Below are 16349 nucleotides of genomic sequence, written 5' to 3'. Positions count from 1 at the left end.
ATAACAACAACAACACATCAGTATTGTAATCAGAAATTGGTTGCTTGCTCTAGTCCTGAAACATTCAGTAACAGCCAATATCTGAGCAGCCCAGTCACTGTTTGGAATATTTCTCTTTAGTGGGTCTGTACTGTTCCTATTTCAGAAGTTTATGAAAGGATTAGTTCTTGGGAACAGCTGCATTTCTCACTTCACTGAGAAATAAACATATCAGGCTGGCTCTGCAAGTGGCATGAAAGCAAAAAAGCTCAGTCCTTCCCACGTGTTGTTCCCTCTCATCCCACCTTGGCTCTACAAGTCCCTGCTCAGGAAGTGATTGGGGTTTGGGACCCCAAAATATCACGGGATCATAGAATCACAGAGTGCCTTTGGGATGGAAGGGACCTTAAAATTCATCCTTAAATTTCATCCTTAAAATTCCCCTGCCATGGCAGGGGCACCTCCCACTGTCCCAGGCTGCTCCCAGCCCTGTCCAGCCTGGCCTTGGGCACTGCCAGGGATCCAGGGGCAGCCACAGCTGCTCTGGGCACCCTGTGCCAGGGCCTGCCCACCCTCTCAGGGAAGGATTTTTTTCTCATACCCAGCTGAATTTACTCTCTTTCAGTTTGAAGCCATAGCTGGAGAACCATTGGGCTGCATCCTCATTTCTTCCCTTGTTGTCTTCTCCCCTTATTTCCTGAAGGAGAAGCCAAAAATAACCTTTGCCAAGCCCCTTGGGCTCTCAGGGACCTGCAGGACACAACCCATGTGAGGCTGCAATCCAGCAAGTGTTTGGAAAGGGTCTGTATGTAGGGCACTCTCAGAATGAATAAGGGGGGGGGGGGGGGGGGGGGCTTTTTCCTGGGCTGTGAATTATAAAAACAGCTTCTTAATTAAGCCCTGGATATTGATTTCATTTTCATCCTATTAACTGCCTTGCCCTACATGGGTTTGCAACACTCTGTAGGATTCCCCTTGCCCCCACTCTGTGTAGACACAAATTGCCAAGATAAAAAAGCTTCATTAGTCCCATCTACTCTTCAAGCACCCATTTCTTTATATTTTTTTTGCTTTCAAGTGCTCATAAAAGAGGCTCCTTGACAGCTTCCAGACCTGCATCTCTCCAGCAGAGCGAAGATTCATGAACCAACATCAAGAGCTCAGCTACTTTGCAAAGAGGGAAAAAAGCCTCTGCAGAACCCTTAAAGAAACCCAAGTTCTGGATTCCCTCACGTGTGGGGAGCTGGAGGTCTCAGAACAGCAAAACCCCCAAGCTAATGGCACTTGCTGATCTTTTTTTGCTGTTAAACAGCAGCAACAATTTGTTTTTAAGCCCTGAGCCCCAGCAGAGCCTGAGCTGCTCTGGGCTGGGTCACCTGGGTGGGAGCTGCCTTTGCTGCTCAGAGAAAATCCAAGATTTTTGTGTTTCTCCCCACAGACCCAGAGAGGGGAGAAGCCTCAGAAGGGAGAGGGGAGAGAGAAATATCAAATTAGAGAAGGAAAACACAGAAAAATGGAAAAGAGGAGAAGATGATAAATCAAGCAGAAAACGAGTGTTTTCCATGATGCTGAAAACCAAAGGCACCAGAAGATTTGGGATTTTACCCTCAGAGGTTTTTGAATTAGTGACCATAAACCTCATGAACTTACACAGACATGGGGGCTGTGACCCAAAGGATTCATAATCAAAAGTAAGATTTTCAACCAGGAAGGAAAACAAGAGGGAAGATGTTTTCAGACAAGAGGCATGGGGAGCTATTAAAACACTTGGGGGAGAGGAAAAAAAACAAACCCACAACAGTTTTTGAATCTTTATTGTCACTTTTTTGGGATGTCACAGGAGGGGACTGAAGGTATGAGGATGGTTTAGAAGCTCAGGGAAGATGTTCCCTGCAGGAACATGGATGGATTTGTGGAGCTGCTCTGTGCAGGGCCATGAGCTGGACTTTGATGATCCTTGTGGTCCCTTCCAGCTCAGGACATTCTGTGATTCTGGCAGAGATTTGGGGAGGGTGAAACCCAGACAGGCTGGTCAGAGCTCCAAAGCACTTCCCAAACCTCCACGTGCTTGAGCTTCCTTTGATTTTGAGCTGAAATCTCAGAAATTTTTAGCACTCAGTGATGAGTAAATATTCCTGTCATCCAAATCTGGGCATTGCCCTGAAATGCAGCTGGAGAAAGCAAGCCTGGCACTTGTTGGTCTCAATACCAGGGGCAACTACTTGGAAAGTCAAAGAAGAATAATCAATAACCTGAAGAGTGAAATTAAGTTTCTCTACCACAAATGTCTGGCTTTAAAGCACAGGGCTGATCTCCAGCCTTCTGATAAAGCTTCACTTTGAGATCTGGGCTGTTTTTCCACAGCAGAGCTGAGCTGGATCATTTGCCCTGTTCCAGGCACTGCTTTGATGTTTACACTGATTTAGGAATTAGCCTGGAAATCATTTTATGTGCCAAGGGAAGTGGCTGCAGGAGAGGCACCCGAGCTCTGCTTCACAGTCCAGATTCTTCCTTCTCTGTTCTGTTTCAAGAAGTAAAGCTCAATCACATCAAACCAGGCTCTCCTCAGGTCCAGTCGAGCCCTCAGCACCCCAGACATTCCCTGGAGCTGTGGGAGGATCTCAGCCCTGCAGATCCCTACACCAGGCAACACTTACTCCAACTGAATTAGCCAGAAAGGTCTGGAATGGTTAATTGGAATTATTTAGCCATAATGTCTTACCCTTCTCCTCCTCCTCTGCCTGGCGTGGTGTTCTCTAAATTGAATTCCTTTAACAGAATCCAATATGCAGCAAAACTGTTGGTCCAGAGAAATGTTTCAGCTGGGGTGTGGCAGGGGGCTCCCAGGGACCCCTTTTGTGTCCCCATGCTCTGCCCAGCACCCGCAGGAGCCAGGAGTGGCAGGGGGAGTTTCCCTCAGTGCAGGGCTCTGGGGTGAGATGGGATCACCCAGGGAGCTCAGCTGGGGGAGGATCAGCACCAGGAGCTCCCCGGGCAGCTGCACCTCCCTTCCCACTGCACATCCAGGAAAATCTGAGCTGGCAGAACCACAAAATACCCTGGGCTGGAAGGAATCCATCAGGATCATCAAATCCAGCCCCTGTCCCTGCCCAGAGCCCCCAGCAAGCCCACCCTGGGCATCCCTGGCAGCGCTGTCCAAAGGCTCCTGGAGCTCTGGCAGCCTCGGGGCCGTGCCCATTCCCTGGGGAGCCTGGGCAGTGCCAGCACCCTCTGGGGGAAGAACCTTGCCCTGATCTCCAGCCTGAGCCCCCCAAAGCTTAACCAACCCACACAGTCCTTGTGTGGCTTTTTTTGTGCACACAATTTGAGAAGAATTATGGAAGCCTTGCAAATAACTGGGAAAAGCAGATTTTGCTTAGGCCAGTAGACCTTGAGCTCCAGACACCACCCAGACCATGGCAGATTTTTCCCTCAGGAGGTGTTTCCACTCAGAGGACAAACACAGAGGCAGCAAACAGCCCCCTCCTGCAACAGCACAGGGTTGGCAAAGAGCTGAGGTGCAATGCCAGCCACAGGGGCTGTCACCTCCCAGGGGTGTGGACACAACCCTCATTGTGAAGTGCTCCAGATGCTTAAAGGCAAAGCTGTGCACAGAGAAACCCTGCAAACATCAGGTCCCGAGGCAGAGGATGCTGTTTGAGGAGATGGCTCACCTCTGACAGCACTTCTGGAGGTCCTGCCCCAGGGGAGCTGAACTGGGGGCCCTGTGGTGCAGGAGGGCCCAGCACAGCAGCTGGGAGGGCATTGAGCATCCCAGGTACACCCAGGTCCATCCCAGGTCCATCCAGGTCCATCCAGGTCCATCCCAGGTACACCAGAGCCCTAAAGCCCAGCCAGCCCCTGGGTTTAGGAGCCCCTTCAGCAGCAGATTCGCTGCACAGAGACACAAGGATGGGAAGTTCCCAGCTAATCTGGTGTTCCTTTCCCTCAGTACAACAGCACTTCCATAAAAATATCAACTGAAAAGAAATATCAGTTGAAACAATCGAGGATGTTTTCCAAGGTAGTTTTACAGCAGCAGCTTGGTCCTCTCACAAACTGATATTAAACCAGGCTTGCTCTTTATCTCCCCCCATATGTTTCCAAGTGTGCCTCCCAAATCCATGATTTTCTACTGTCTCCATGTGTGGTAGGGAAGTTCTCCTCTCCCAAGCATGTCCAGAACCCAGCACCTCATTAATTGTTAATGATTTGGTGAGAGTTTCAAAGCCAGAAGCTCAAAGCACCACACAACCCGTGGGGAACTTAGATTTAGATTTAGATTTAATATCTAGATTTAGGTTTAGATTTAGAATTAGGTATTTATATATTTATATTTTAGATATTTGTGTTTATATTTATTTATATTTATATTTATATTTATATTTATATTTATATTTATATTATTTCTCTAGTGAAACTGAGGCAGAGGGAGATCTCCCAGCCACTGAGACACGCTGAGTAGAGGGTGGCTAGGAGGGTAATTAGAGTCTAATTAGAGTCTCCAAGAACACTTAAAACATCCCAGACCTTCCTGGGGGTGAGTGAGGAGCCAGGGAGGGAATTGCTGATCCACCACGGACCCCAGCCAGCCCCGGGCAGGGCAGGGCAGGGCAGGGCAGGGCAGGGCAGGGCAGGGCACATCCGTGTCTCACAGTGAGCAATTTAACACTATTTGAGCCCAAGCTCAAATTTACACCCAAAGGAAGGGCGGGGAGAGCTCGGGCACAGCCTGCACCAGCACCAAGCTGCCTGAACTCGGTTTTGCCTCCCACTAAAATCCATAATTTTGGCGTTTCCCCCCGGTCCCTGCGCACACTCTGGGCTCTGGCCTGAGCAGATCCCGCTCCTTCCCCAGCCCGGGCGGCTCCAGCATCCCGCCAGTTCCTGACCCGTCCTGCTCCCCGCAGGGCTCCGGGGGTTTGCACTGTCAGGAAAATTAATCCACAAACATCAGAGGCTCATGTCCAAAAAGGAGACAGAGGAGTCCTTTGACTTTACTCCAATACAGGGAGAGGCCATGGGTCATTCCCTTGGGCTCTCTCCAATTTTTGGAGGATGCAGCCTCCTTTTTATCCCAATTTCCCAGCCACATTTCTCCCATTTTCCCAGCCACATTCCCAATTTCCCAGCCACATTATCCCAATTTCCCAGCCACATTCCCATTGGCTGAGGGAATGGTTCAGAGAGGTTCAGATTTCCAATACACCTGATACCAAAGATTTCCCTCTAATGTATAACCCTCCCTTTTAATTTTTAATTCTTATGGAATTTAGGGGTTTTCCCCATTGTTTCTTTCATCTTTCAATGTCCAATTTAATTTATCAGCAAACCTAAAGTTCATTTGTAAAAGCAAATATCTTATTCCGTTCATCAATCAGTGAAATCCTTCCCATTGTTTCTTTTATCTCTCAGTGCTATTTATGTACCAGCAGACCCACAGCTGGTTTGTAAAGACAAATCCCTCACTCCTCTCAGTACCAGGGCAGAAAAGCAGCTCCCTGCAGCAGGAGGGAGGCTCAGGCATCAGGAGAACAAAATGCCACAGAAGTTCCTCAGCTTCCTCCAGCTCAAGCCTATGTCGAAGGGACTTTCACAATCTAAATAAGGATATTCTCCCCATTCCCCTTTTATTCATTTATAAAGTCACTTTGCTAATGGTGCAGGCCGTGTTTGCTGCTCACAAACTCCCAAGCAATTTATTCCAGCTATTTTCCCCCAACAGCTGCACAACCAGAGAGAAAGTCTCTTCCCAGCAGAGGCAGGAGAAAAAGATATTTGTCTTATTATGTCTGGGTAAAGCTTATCTGCTTATTTGCTGCTCAGAATTGTATTTACAGAGCACAACAAAGGCAAAGCCAAGTGCACTAATTGCTGTTGCTCAGGTAGAATATTTTCTGCTCACCCTGAGCCCTGCATCAGTGGGGCTTTATACTTTATCTAGCACCAGTGAGCTCCACAGAGGGGTTTTATTATTCACCCATCACTGCTGTTTCATTGCCTCTGTGTCTTCTGAAAGGAGGGAGAAAAACCTCAGTGATTTCTTGCTTTTCAAACCAGGATTGCTGAGGGTTTTTTTCCGAGCTTATTGCACGTTGCAGACAAATAAATCACCATTTAAATCAGCCTCATTCTGAGCACACAGATGGAGGCTCCTCCAGAGGGGAAGCTCTCCACATCCAGGTGCTTTCCATCCTCCTCACAGTGGGCTCCACATTCCCAGGCTCCCAAGGGATGAGCACAGAGCAAAAAGCAAACCCTCAGAAGGGAAAAATTCCAGCCCCAAAATCGTTTTGTTTTCTATCTGATCAACAGCACATATCCTCATTTTACCTCTGCTCCAGCTTATTTGGTTACAGAGCATCTCCCCAAGCCTTTGTTCACACAGCAGAGCCCAGGTCAGGGCCCAGCCCCCAGCACTGGGAGTTTATGGCCTGGAGGATGGGCTGGAAATGGGGTGAATTGGGCTGAAAAGAGGATCAGAGGCTGGCACTTCCCCTTTGCCCCCTTTCCTTGGGGAAGGGAAAAGCATCCCAAATGCAGAATGCGACATTTGCCATGCCCACAGCTCCCTGCCACCTCCTGGACCTTAACTCATCCCAAGGCTCTGCTGGGCTCTGAGGAATTTTGTGCTTTTGCAAACCCCTCTGGGAGGGGCAGGGGGGATCCACGTGTGCAGCGCTCTCTGTTCCTGCAGGGTCACAGACCTGCAGCAGCAGAGCTGGCTAATGGCTCCTGTTAAACACCAGCCCTGCCTAATGTAATCTCTTGTCATCCTTGGTGGAGTGCAGAGCTCCCGGTGTTTAAACAAAGCCTGGCTTTGCCAAGGCCCTGCTCCCAGCAGGGCAGCTGGGACACTGTGTAATGGGGAATTTTAATCCCAGCTCAACACCAGGCTCTGGAGGCTTCACTGGCAGCCCTGGGGCAGAGCCGGGACCTGGATCCCTCCAGGAGCAAGGAGGGAGAGGAGCTGCTTCACAAACCCCACCTTGCTGGGGCTGATCAGGGTGCAAAGTGCTGGGGACACCCCTCGTGCCTGAACTTGCACTCCCCCACCCATCCCAGAGGGCTGGAGAGCACTTATGGATTAAAAACGTGCCCAGGGGCATTTCCGTGCTGTGGGGGCTGCTGGGTCCCTCCGATGCTGAGAGGTGACCCAGGTGCCACTCCCTGGCTGGGAGCTGTCCCCTCCTGTGGCACGCAGGGACCTCCAGCAAGACCCTGAGTGTGTCCCCAGTGCCACCAGCAAAGAGGGAGCCCCAGCAGACCCTCAACCCCGTCCTGGGAGGCTGAGCCCTCTTGAATGACTCTCATAGTGGTTAAACAGAGATTAAAAGGCTTAGAGGAGCAAAAACACAGGTGTGGGGCTGGGCTTGCGCAACCTCCCCTTCCCAGGTGAAGCACACTTTTCCACAGGCAGCATGCAGCAATATTTGCTTTTTCTGGGCATTCAGGCCATTTCTGACCCTGAGGAAGGGACAGGGACGCTGAGCCTGACCTCCCCTGGCACCAGCTCCTGTCCCCTCATCACTGCCATCCCTCCTGCAGCCTCAAACTTGAACCTCAGGCTGCTTCTCTCTCTCACAGCCAGGACATCGAGGCCTTGCCCTTCCTCCAGTGACAGCAGCAGAGGCTTTTCATCCTGCTTGGAGCAGCAGAAAGGAAATTAAAAGGGTGATAAGGGAGCTCCTTCAGCAGACAAGGGAATATTCTGTGCTAGCAGGGAGATAAAGTAATATTTCTTCCAGCTCTGGCAAAGGATCAGAAATGAGACGTGGGGTGAAATTCCACATTTATAGGGATTTTATAACTCTTACCTGGGCTGCAGGATAACCATCAGCCTCGCTCATATTTCCTCGTCAGAGGAGGTCACAGCAGCACAAAGAGGGGGAAGGACTCTATAAAGAGAAGCCAGATTAGCTGCAGTATCCAGGATAATTTTATGGCTTTGCTTGCCCAGGTCAGCCCAGGCCTTCGGGTGCTTTTCTAACACCCCCTGTCCAGCACGAGCCAGGACAACTCCTGAGCTGGCTGTGCAGAGGGTTTGCAGTGCCCTGTGACCCCAGAGAGCTGGCTCTGACCCCTCCATGTCCCATCCCTGGGAGCCCTGGGGCGGGAGACCCTCAGGGAGCAGGGCACAGCCCCCGTGTGCTGCTCTGCTGGGGTGCAGGGGGAGCCTGAGCCCAGCACGGCCCCCAAACCATCAGCTGCCATCCTGCAGGGAGTGACCCCAGCCCTCAGTGCCCCCGAGCTGTGAGGGGGGCAGAACCCCAAAAAGGGCCCTCACACCCCATCCTGCAGCTCAGACCCGTGGGGCCCCACCTTGGCCTGGGGGTCCCTGACCTCCACTGGGGGAGTTTGGTGGGAGAAGAAAGGGAGCAGGGATGTCCCATGGAGAAGGAAAGGAGCAGGGATGTCCCATGGAGAAGGAAAGGAGCAGGGATGTCCCATGGAGAAGGAGAGGAGCAGGAATGTCCCATGGGGAAGGGGAGCAGGGATGTCCCATGGGGAAGGAAAGGAGCAGGGATGTCCCATGGGGAAGGAAAGGAGCAGGGATGTCGCACAGGGAAGGAAAGGAGCAGGGATGTCCCATGGAGAAGAAAGGGAGCAGGGATGTCCCATGGGGAAGGAAAGAGAGTGGCTTCTCCTCCAGCCCTCTGGAATGAGGGGTTTGTCCTGGAACCCTCTGGGGGAGTTTGGTGGGAGAAGAAAGGGAGCAGGGATGTCCCATGGAGAAGGAGAGGAGCAGGGATGTCCCATGGAGAAGGAAAGGAGCAGGGATGTCCCATGGAGAAGGAGAGGAGCAGGAATGTCCCATGGGGAAGGGGAGCAGGGATGTCCCATGGAGAAGGAAAGGAGCAGGGATGTCCCATGGAGAAGGAAAGGAGCAGGGATGTCCCATGGGGAAGGGGAGGAGCAGGAATGTCCCATGGGGAAGGGGAGCAGGGATGTCCCATGGAGAAGGAAAGGAGCAGGGATGTCGCACAGGGAAGGAAAGGAGCAGGGATGTCCCACGGGGAAGGAAAGGAGCAGGGATGTCCCTCAGAGAAGGAAAGAGAGTGGCTTCTCCTCCAGCCCTCTGGAATGAGGGGTTTGTCCTGGAACCCTCCCTGCAGCCACAGGGATGAGTGGAGGATGCTGTGGGATTCCCCCACATCCCACCCAGATCCAGCATCCAGCCATGGTGCCACTCCATGGGACAGCTGCATGACCATGGGGACACCCCAGAGATGCCAAAATCCCCGGGAAAAAGCCAAGGAGTGATGGAAGGATCTTGCATCTTCAGCAGAGCCGAGGGGAGGCAGCTCCAAAGGAAAAGCAAAGTCTGGAGCCACGAGCAAAGGGAGTCCTGCTGTCCCAGAGCCTGCAGCAGGTGCTGCCAACGTGTTAAAAGGGAAGACATCTCCTTCAAGCAAAAGTAAAACTGGGGCTGCAGCCAGGCTGAGCACGGAGCAGTCAGGGCAAAATATTCATGTTAAATTAATCTTGTTCCAGGGTAAAATACTCACATTAAAATTGGGGCATCCTTTAAATGAGGTGTCCCAACAAGCCACTGCCACCAGTGAGTGGGGTCAGCAGAGTGGCTGAGGTGGCTTTGCCCACATTTCCTGGCTCCTGACCCCTCCAATCCACAGCAGATTTTTTTGGGGGGATTTTTGGCCTCCCCTGTCCCTGAGCTGGGGCCTGCTGGCATTGCAAAAATGCCTGTTAAAATAAACACCCCCTTGCCAGCTCGTCCTTAATGCTGGGAAAGTGCTGGGATACAAACTGTGTTTATTTAATTATTTGCAATTATTTGCACAGAAAAGCAAAGGAATCCCCCAAAAGTGCTGGGGGTCACTGGGGCTGTGTGACTCCTACCAGGACCCCCCTCGTGTGACCCCAAAACCTTCCCACCCCCGCCTCAGGGAAATGCTGACTTTGGGGAAATGGGGCCCAGAAATCAGATTTCTCTGGGGGTTTTCCACTTCTCTTCTTCAATTAAAGCACATTCTTTTAATGACAATGTTTAATTATGCAATATTGAGCCGTATTATTGTAACTAACCCATGGTTAAATGGGCTGGAGCTGTGAGGGGACAGGGGTGTCCTTGAGGGTCCCCAGGTGCCTCTGGGGGCCTTCATGTCCCCACAGCTCTGGGGGGGAATCTTACACAATCCCAGGAGCAAAATCCATCATTTCTCACCCAACCAACCCAACCCAACCAACCCAATGCACAGACACCACAATTTACTCACCACCTGCCCAGTTTGGGAGGGGGACGAGGTCCCTCCATGTCCCTCCATGCTGGCTGGCACCGGGCAGGGCCTTTAGGAATATTTTAACCCTTTAGGAATATTTTAACCCCTTAGGAATATCTTAACCCCTTAGGAATATCTTAACCCTTTAGGAATACATTAACCCTTTAGGTATATTCCCATGGATTTTGGCTGGCAGTGCCTCAGAGCTGTTCTCCCCCTGGTGCCAGGGAGGGCTCTGCTCAGCCACAGCCCCCCCAAACCCAGCCCTGGCAGAGCCAACCCCCCCGAGCTCCATGCTGGGAACATCCCCAGGGACTGCTCCAGGCAGATTCTCCCCTCACCTCCTTCCTTGCTATTTTTGATTTAATTTTATTTTATTTCCCCCCTGGCAGGAGGTGGGGAGACATCCCAGGATCCCCACATTTCAGTGCTGCCCATCTAGGACTAGAATTCAGGCTCCCAAACTTTTAATGACAAAATTAAAAAAAAACAATGCCAAACCCCCAGAATAAACAGCAAGCAATCACTCAGGCTACTTTTCTTTGCAGGAATGGGGGATTTTTGTTGCTTTCTTCATTTTCAAGCCCACCAAGGAGCAGTTCAGCCCCACCCTGAGCTATCCCTCCCCCAAAGCAGACAAAAAAAGCCAAACTCCTTTTAAAGCACTTTTTTTTCTTTTTTTTATTGATTTCATTGAAAACAGAACAAGAAAATGATCAGAGCCAAAAGGCTGCCCCTTTAAAACTGTCAAAAACATTAACAGAAAAAAAATAATAATAATAAACATGATGGCATTATGAATGGTCTAGAAGAGATGAACAAAAAAAAAAAAACAAAAACTTGTTACTGCACTAATTACAGTATTTAAAGATATATGCAAAAAAAAAAAAAAATTAAGATAATGACCTGCCCAGCCACCACACAAAAGGTGATGGCAAATTTATTCACACTACAATACTAACAATTTAAAAAAAGTTTTGTTTTTTTCCTGCATTTTTATACTAAAATCACTTTGTTCTTTTTATACAATTGATAAGTTTATATTCACGTGGTGAGCAAAAATCACACCAGAATCAGCACCGTTTTGTTTTGTGGTTTCTTTTTGTTGTCGTTTTGGTTTTTTTGGTTTTTTTGTGGGTTTTGTTGTTTTTTGTAGGTTTTTTTTTTAAGCTTTTTTTTTTTTTTTTCTCATGTTTTTAATGCTTGTCCCCAATGTTTCAATAATGGTAAAAAATAAATCAGTTTATTGAAACCTCATAGCGTGTGGCTTAAAAATCAATCCAAGGTGCCCAGCGTGGAGCAAAGGGATGGGAACAGACGAGCTGGTGGCATCTGGGATCTCCTCACCGTGACACGTCTGTCCACCCCAGCCAGTCCAGGTCCTCTATAATATATATATCATTCACTTTATCTTTAAAAAAAGGGGGGGGAAACTGGTTTTCTTTAGGAATTAGTGTCTTGTAAAATCCTCTTCAGCCTTCTCTCTCTAAAACCACTGGTGGGATGGGGTGAGGGGAATTCCTTCACGGAGGAACCCAACACTGAGACAGGAGCAGGGTGTGGAGCAGAGCTGGTCTGAACGGAGAAAATCCAGCAGGGAGAGAGCCAGGGATCACAGGGGCTGCAGAGATTCTGGGATTCTTCTCATCAGATGAGAAAAAAGCCGTGGGGTTTGGAGAGAATTGAGGGTATTTGTAGGGCCCCACCACAACGTCCTGCGAGATGGGGGAGGAATTATTCATTCATATATTAAAAAAAAAAAAAAAACAAAAAACCAACCAATCAACCAAAAAACCAACCAAACCAACAAAAAACCAACCAGCACAACCTGCCCTGGGGCTGTGCCAAGCCAACCCAGAGCAGCTCCCTCCCAGAAACAAGTCCCATCAAGTATCCAGAGTTTCTTGTGGCTGAACTGGAGGTGAGTGGGCGGGAGGGCTCCAGGACACAGCGACATTCCGAGGACGGGCAGCTCTCCCTGCCTCTGACAACACTCAGCACGTTCAGAGGGGAGGCCAGGACAGCTCGGGTGGCAAAAAAAAAAATGCAAGAGCCACCCCTGCATACACAGCTGTGAAACCCAGCAGCTTTCCAGGAGCAGGGAGGGGAGAACAACATCACGGAGGCGGGATTTGCTTTCACTCCTTCCTCAAGTAACAGTCGGTGGCACAGCCCTAAGTGTCACAAAGCCTTGCCTTTCCTTGAGCGGGGGTTTTCGGGGTTTTTTTTTTTTCGTTTTTTTTTTTTTTTTAATTTTCCGTGTGGTTTTGTGTCATTTTTTTTCTCTCTCTTCTTTCTCTTTCAATGGAAATTGCGACAGTATGTGAACGTCTGGGGATGGGAGGAGTCAGTCTCAGAAGGGGCCGGCGGCGGAGGTGGAGCTGGTGTCGGGGAGCCCGTTCTCCTGCGTGTCCTGGGCCGAGGTGCTCGCCTGCCGCTGGGCCAGCGCCGAGCTCGAGTGTTTGCACTTGGGTGAACCACACTGACAGCTGAAGAATTTGCCTTTGATGTCCCAGAACCTGTCCCCGTAGTCGAAGCTGCAAGAGAGACACGGGAGGGGTCAGTGAGCGAGACACTGGGGCTGCCACAGCTAAAGAGAACCCCGGGATGGTTTGGGTTGGAGCAGCCTCAAAGATGGTTCTATTCCATGGGCAGGGACACCTTGCATTAGAGCCCAGTCCAGCCTGGCCTTGGACAGCTCCAGGGACCCAGGGGCAGCCACAGCTGCTCTGGGCACTCTGTGCCAGAGCCTCACTTTCCTCATTGTAGAAGACTTCTTCCTTTATCTAACACATCCATCCCTGCCCTCTGGCAGTGGGAGCCGTTCCCTGTGTCCTGTCCCTCCATCTCTTGTCCCCAGTCCCTCTCCAGCATTCCTGGACCCCTTTAGGCCCTGGAAGGGGCTCTGAGCTCTCCCTGGAGCCTTCTCCTCTGCAGGTGAGCACTCCCAGCAGGGCCCTAGCCCTGGGAGCAGCTTTGTGGCCTCCTCTGGATCTCTCCAGCAGCTCCAGCTCCTCCCTGTGCTGGGCCAGGGCTGGGGCAGCTCTGCAGGTGGGGTCTCACCTGAGCCCAGGGCACAGGGGCACAATCCCCCTGCCCTGCTGCCCACGCTGGGCTCAGCCCAGGGCAGGGGGCTCAGGGCTATGAGTGGACACAGCCAGGTTGGTCCTGGAGCTTTGCAAACTTCAGGGGGATCCCGAAGGACCCTGGGGACAAAGCCCTGGAGCAAAGGGGTGGAGTGAGGCAGCTGGGGAGCGGCGAGCTCGCGGTGTCCCCGGCAGTGGCAGGGGTGGCACGTACCCGATCTCCTCTCCAGCCTCTATGTGCCTGGTGCTGAAGAAGGCGATGCGGGGGAAGCGCAGGTCCTGGTGGGACATGAACACCCGCACCGGGATGAGGTTGGGCTCGCACAGGTGGTTGATGAAGCGGCTGATGTTGCCATAGAAACGGGCATCGATGCAGTAAACCTCTCCATCCTGGGGAGAAACGGGGCAGCGCTCATTAGGGCACGCTGGGCTTGGGGTTTATTGGCTTAAATGAATGAGCAGGGTGTTGGTCTCTGCACTAATACTGCACACAGCTCCAGGAGCAGCCAGGGCAGGGCACTCATGTGGGTTTGAAAGGACTGAAAACACACACACAGACTTCTATATTCAACAGCACCCTGAAACCAGAGTTTACTGCACAGCACTCTGACCCCGCACACCCCAAGAGCTGGTTTTTAACACCCTGGCACACCAGTTCTCCCAGTCCAAGCACCAATTTGGCACAATGGGATTGATGTTCAGTGCAGGCACCTTACAGGTACCAGCCCCTGGAAAGGGGAACAGGCATCTGTTCTGTCCTCTAATTGAACACGACAGCTTGGAAACACAAAGCCAGAGCCTTGAGAAAACACAGGGTTTTGCAGATAAGAGTGAAAGTGAGAACACAAAAATTCCCTTTCCAGAGAGCCCAGAGAGCAGTAATACTTTGTTTTCCTTGAAAATAAAAGAACCCCCCTCAGGGCTTTTTTATTCCAGCAGAGAATGACTGTGCAAAGCAGAGGCTTTAATTACAGAAGCTAATTTCAGTTGCAAAGAGGCCAAAAGCAAAAGGATCCATTAGTGGTGCTCCAAGTCCCTTTTGGACAAGCACCTCGGGTCGTTAATGGATGAGCTGTGCCACATCACACTCAGGGGTGCAGGAGCCCAGGAAAACATTCCCAGAACTGGGGGAGGCATCACCCCAACAGGCCTGGAGCCCACACGGTGTCACCAGCTCTGGTTTCCTAAATCAGTGATTTCACTCCCTCAATTTCATCCACAGAAATGCCATGGTGGGCAGGATGACAGCCCCCACATCCACAGCAGGAGCTGGGATACTCCAGGATCACCTCACAGGAGGCTGAGAGCAACAGCTCAAGGGACAGGGACAACAGAAACCAAAACCGAGACAACAGAGATGACAGCCCAGGTAACAGAGATGACAGCCCAGGTAACAGAGATGACAGCCCAACCACTCCCACCACAGCACAAGTCCATTCCAGCCATTCCTCTGAGACACACCAGGACCTCGAGGTCCCCCAGGGCTGGGATTCACACCCTTGCAAGGCCCCATCACTCTGGAAACACAAAACCTGCTGGCTCTGCCCTGCCCTTCTCTGCCCAGCCTGATGGGCAGCTTTAACCATCCCCCAATGATTTGGTGCCTGCTTTTCTCCAGATGTTCCACTTTGGTCTCCCTTCCTGCTTCCCTGAAGGATTCCCAGGAGCCAGCACAGAGGTTCTCCCTCAGGACTGCCAGTCAGGGCTAAGCAAGAGGCAGGGCAGGGCCCAGCTGGGCTCTTGCTGATAAACCAGGCTAAAGTCCTTTTCAACTTCTTAATTACAGTCTGACCCCCTGTTTGCACACCAGACTCATTATTTATCTTTTCTCAGCTCTTGAAATGTGTGTTGCTTTAAAAAAATAAGAGGACAAAAAATAAAGCAAAGCTTCTTTGTCACAAGCTGATGACAGAAACAAGGCACAGAGTGTTTTACAGCCTTCCTTGGAAGCCTCCCCACTCCTGTGAGTCCCCAGCTCACCTTTTCTCACTTCTCCTTTCCCAGGGAGAGTCTGAAGTCATGCCCTTGCTTAAAACTTTAAGATTGTACTTTGCAAATGAAAATTTCTGCCCTGAGAGCCCTCACAGAGGGAACAAACAGCAGAACAAGCCCCTGCCAGGGTGCCTGATGGATCCTTTCTGAGTGAACAGGGTTTGTGGGGTTTTTTTAATCCTTCAGCTCACCATCACTTCATGAAGAACTCAGAGAGCTGCCAATCACACAGGTGCCAGGCTGGGAGTACCAAAACCTGGACAACTGACCTCAGGATGCTCCAAGGGGTTTGACAGAACAGCATCTTGCTCTAAAGTAGCGTGGGCAGCACATGTTGGTTCTGCTGCACTTTTAACCAGCCCAAACTCTCACCTCAACCAGATTTCCACTAAAGCACAGCAATTGTGCTCTCTGCAGGATTTCACTGCACATCAAGATGGAGACAATCATTCTCTGGGCTCTTTTGAGGAGTCAGGACCTGGGGTTTGTGTGGTTGGACCCTGCAGACACAGTACCTTGTTGTCCAGGTCGAAGAGGTAGGAGTCCTCCTCACGGACGTCGGCCTCGGAGTCAGAGATCAGCTCCCCAACGTACCTGTGGGCACAGGGACAGGCAGGAATGAGAGACCACAGGTTCAAACACCTCTTTTTGGGGAGACAGAAACACCCAAACAGCAGCCCAGCCACAGATGGGCAGCCACAGCCACAGTGCTGGCCAGTTCCAAGGCACCAAACTGAGCTCTGTTAACTTCCAGCAGGGAAAATCTGGCTCCAAACTCCACCTCTTTAGAGCAACACTTAAATAATATTAAAATTACATTAATGACATTAAAACCACTTTAATATTAAAAATCAATGTATTTTTTCCTGAGGACTAGGTTTCCTTTTAGGGCACGCTGGGCTTGGGGTTTATTGGCTTAAATGAATGAGCAGGGTGTTGGTCTCTGCACTAATACTGCACACAGCTCCAGGAGCAGCCAGGGCAGGGCACTCATGTGGGTTTGAAAGGACTGAAAACACACACACAGACTTCTATATTCAACAGCACCCTG

The 16349-nt window shown here is 50.7% G+C and overlaps 1 protein-coding gene across 14 annotated transcripts in view; it reads right to left on the bottom strand.

Annotated features, from left to right (window-relative positions):
• Positions 1 to 10892: 10892 nt before the first annotated feature.
• The window catches only part of EHMT1 (euchromatic histone lysine methyltransferase 1), a 121832-nt gene continuing 116375 nt past the window's right edge, over positions 10893 to 16349 (bottom strand). For all 14 annotated transcript variants that reach the window (XM_041474938.1, XM_041474949.1, XM_041474948.1 and 11 more), the window contains 3 exons: positions 15814 to 15892; positions 13521 to 13696; positions 10893 to 12757 (listed from right to left, as the gene is read on the bottom strand). In XM_041474938.1, coding sequence (XP_041330872.1) covers positions 12574 to 12757; positions 13521 to 13696; positions 15814 to 15892 — 439 coding nt within the window. In that variant the 3' untranslated portion in view covers positions 10893 to 12573. The remainder of the gene's footprint in view (positions 12758 to 13520; positions 13697 to 15813; positions 15893 to 16349) is intronic.

This window comes from Pyrgilauda ruficollis, unplaced genomic scaffold (assembly GCF_017590135.1).
Source record: "Pyrgilauda ruficollis isolate IOZ18807 unplaced genomic scaffold, ASM1759013v1 scaffold34, whole genome shotgun sequence".
In the NCBI taxonomy this organism is placed as follows: Eukaryota; Metazoa; Chordata; class Aves; order Passeriformes; family Passeridae; genus Pyrgilauda; species Pyrgilauda ruficollis.
Note: the sequence above shows the minus strand (reverse complement) of the source record. Positions and strands in the feature narration are given on the sequence as shown.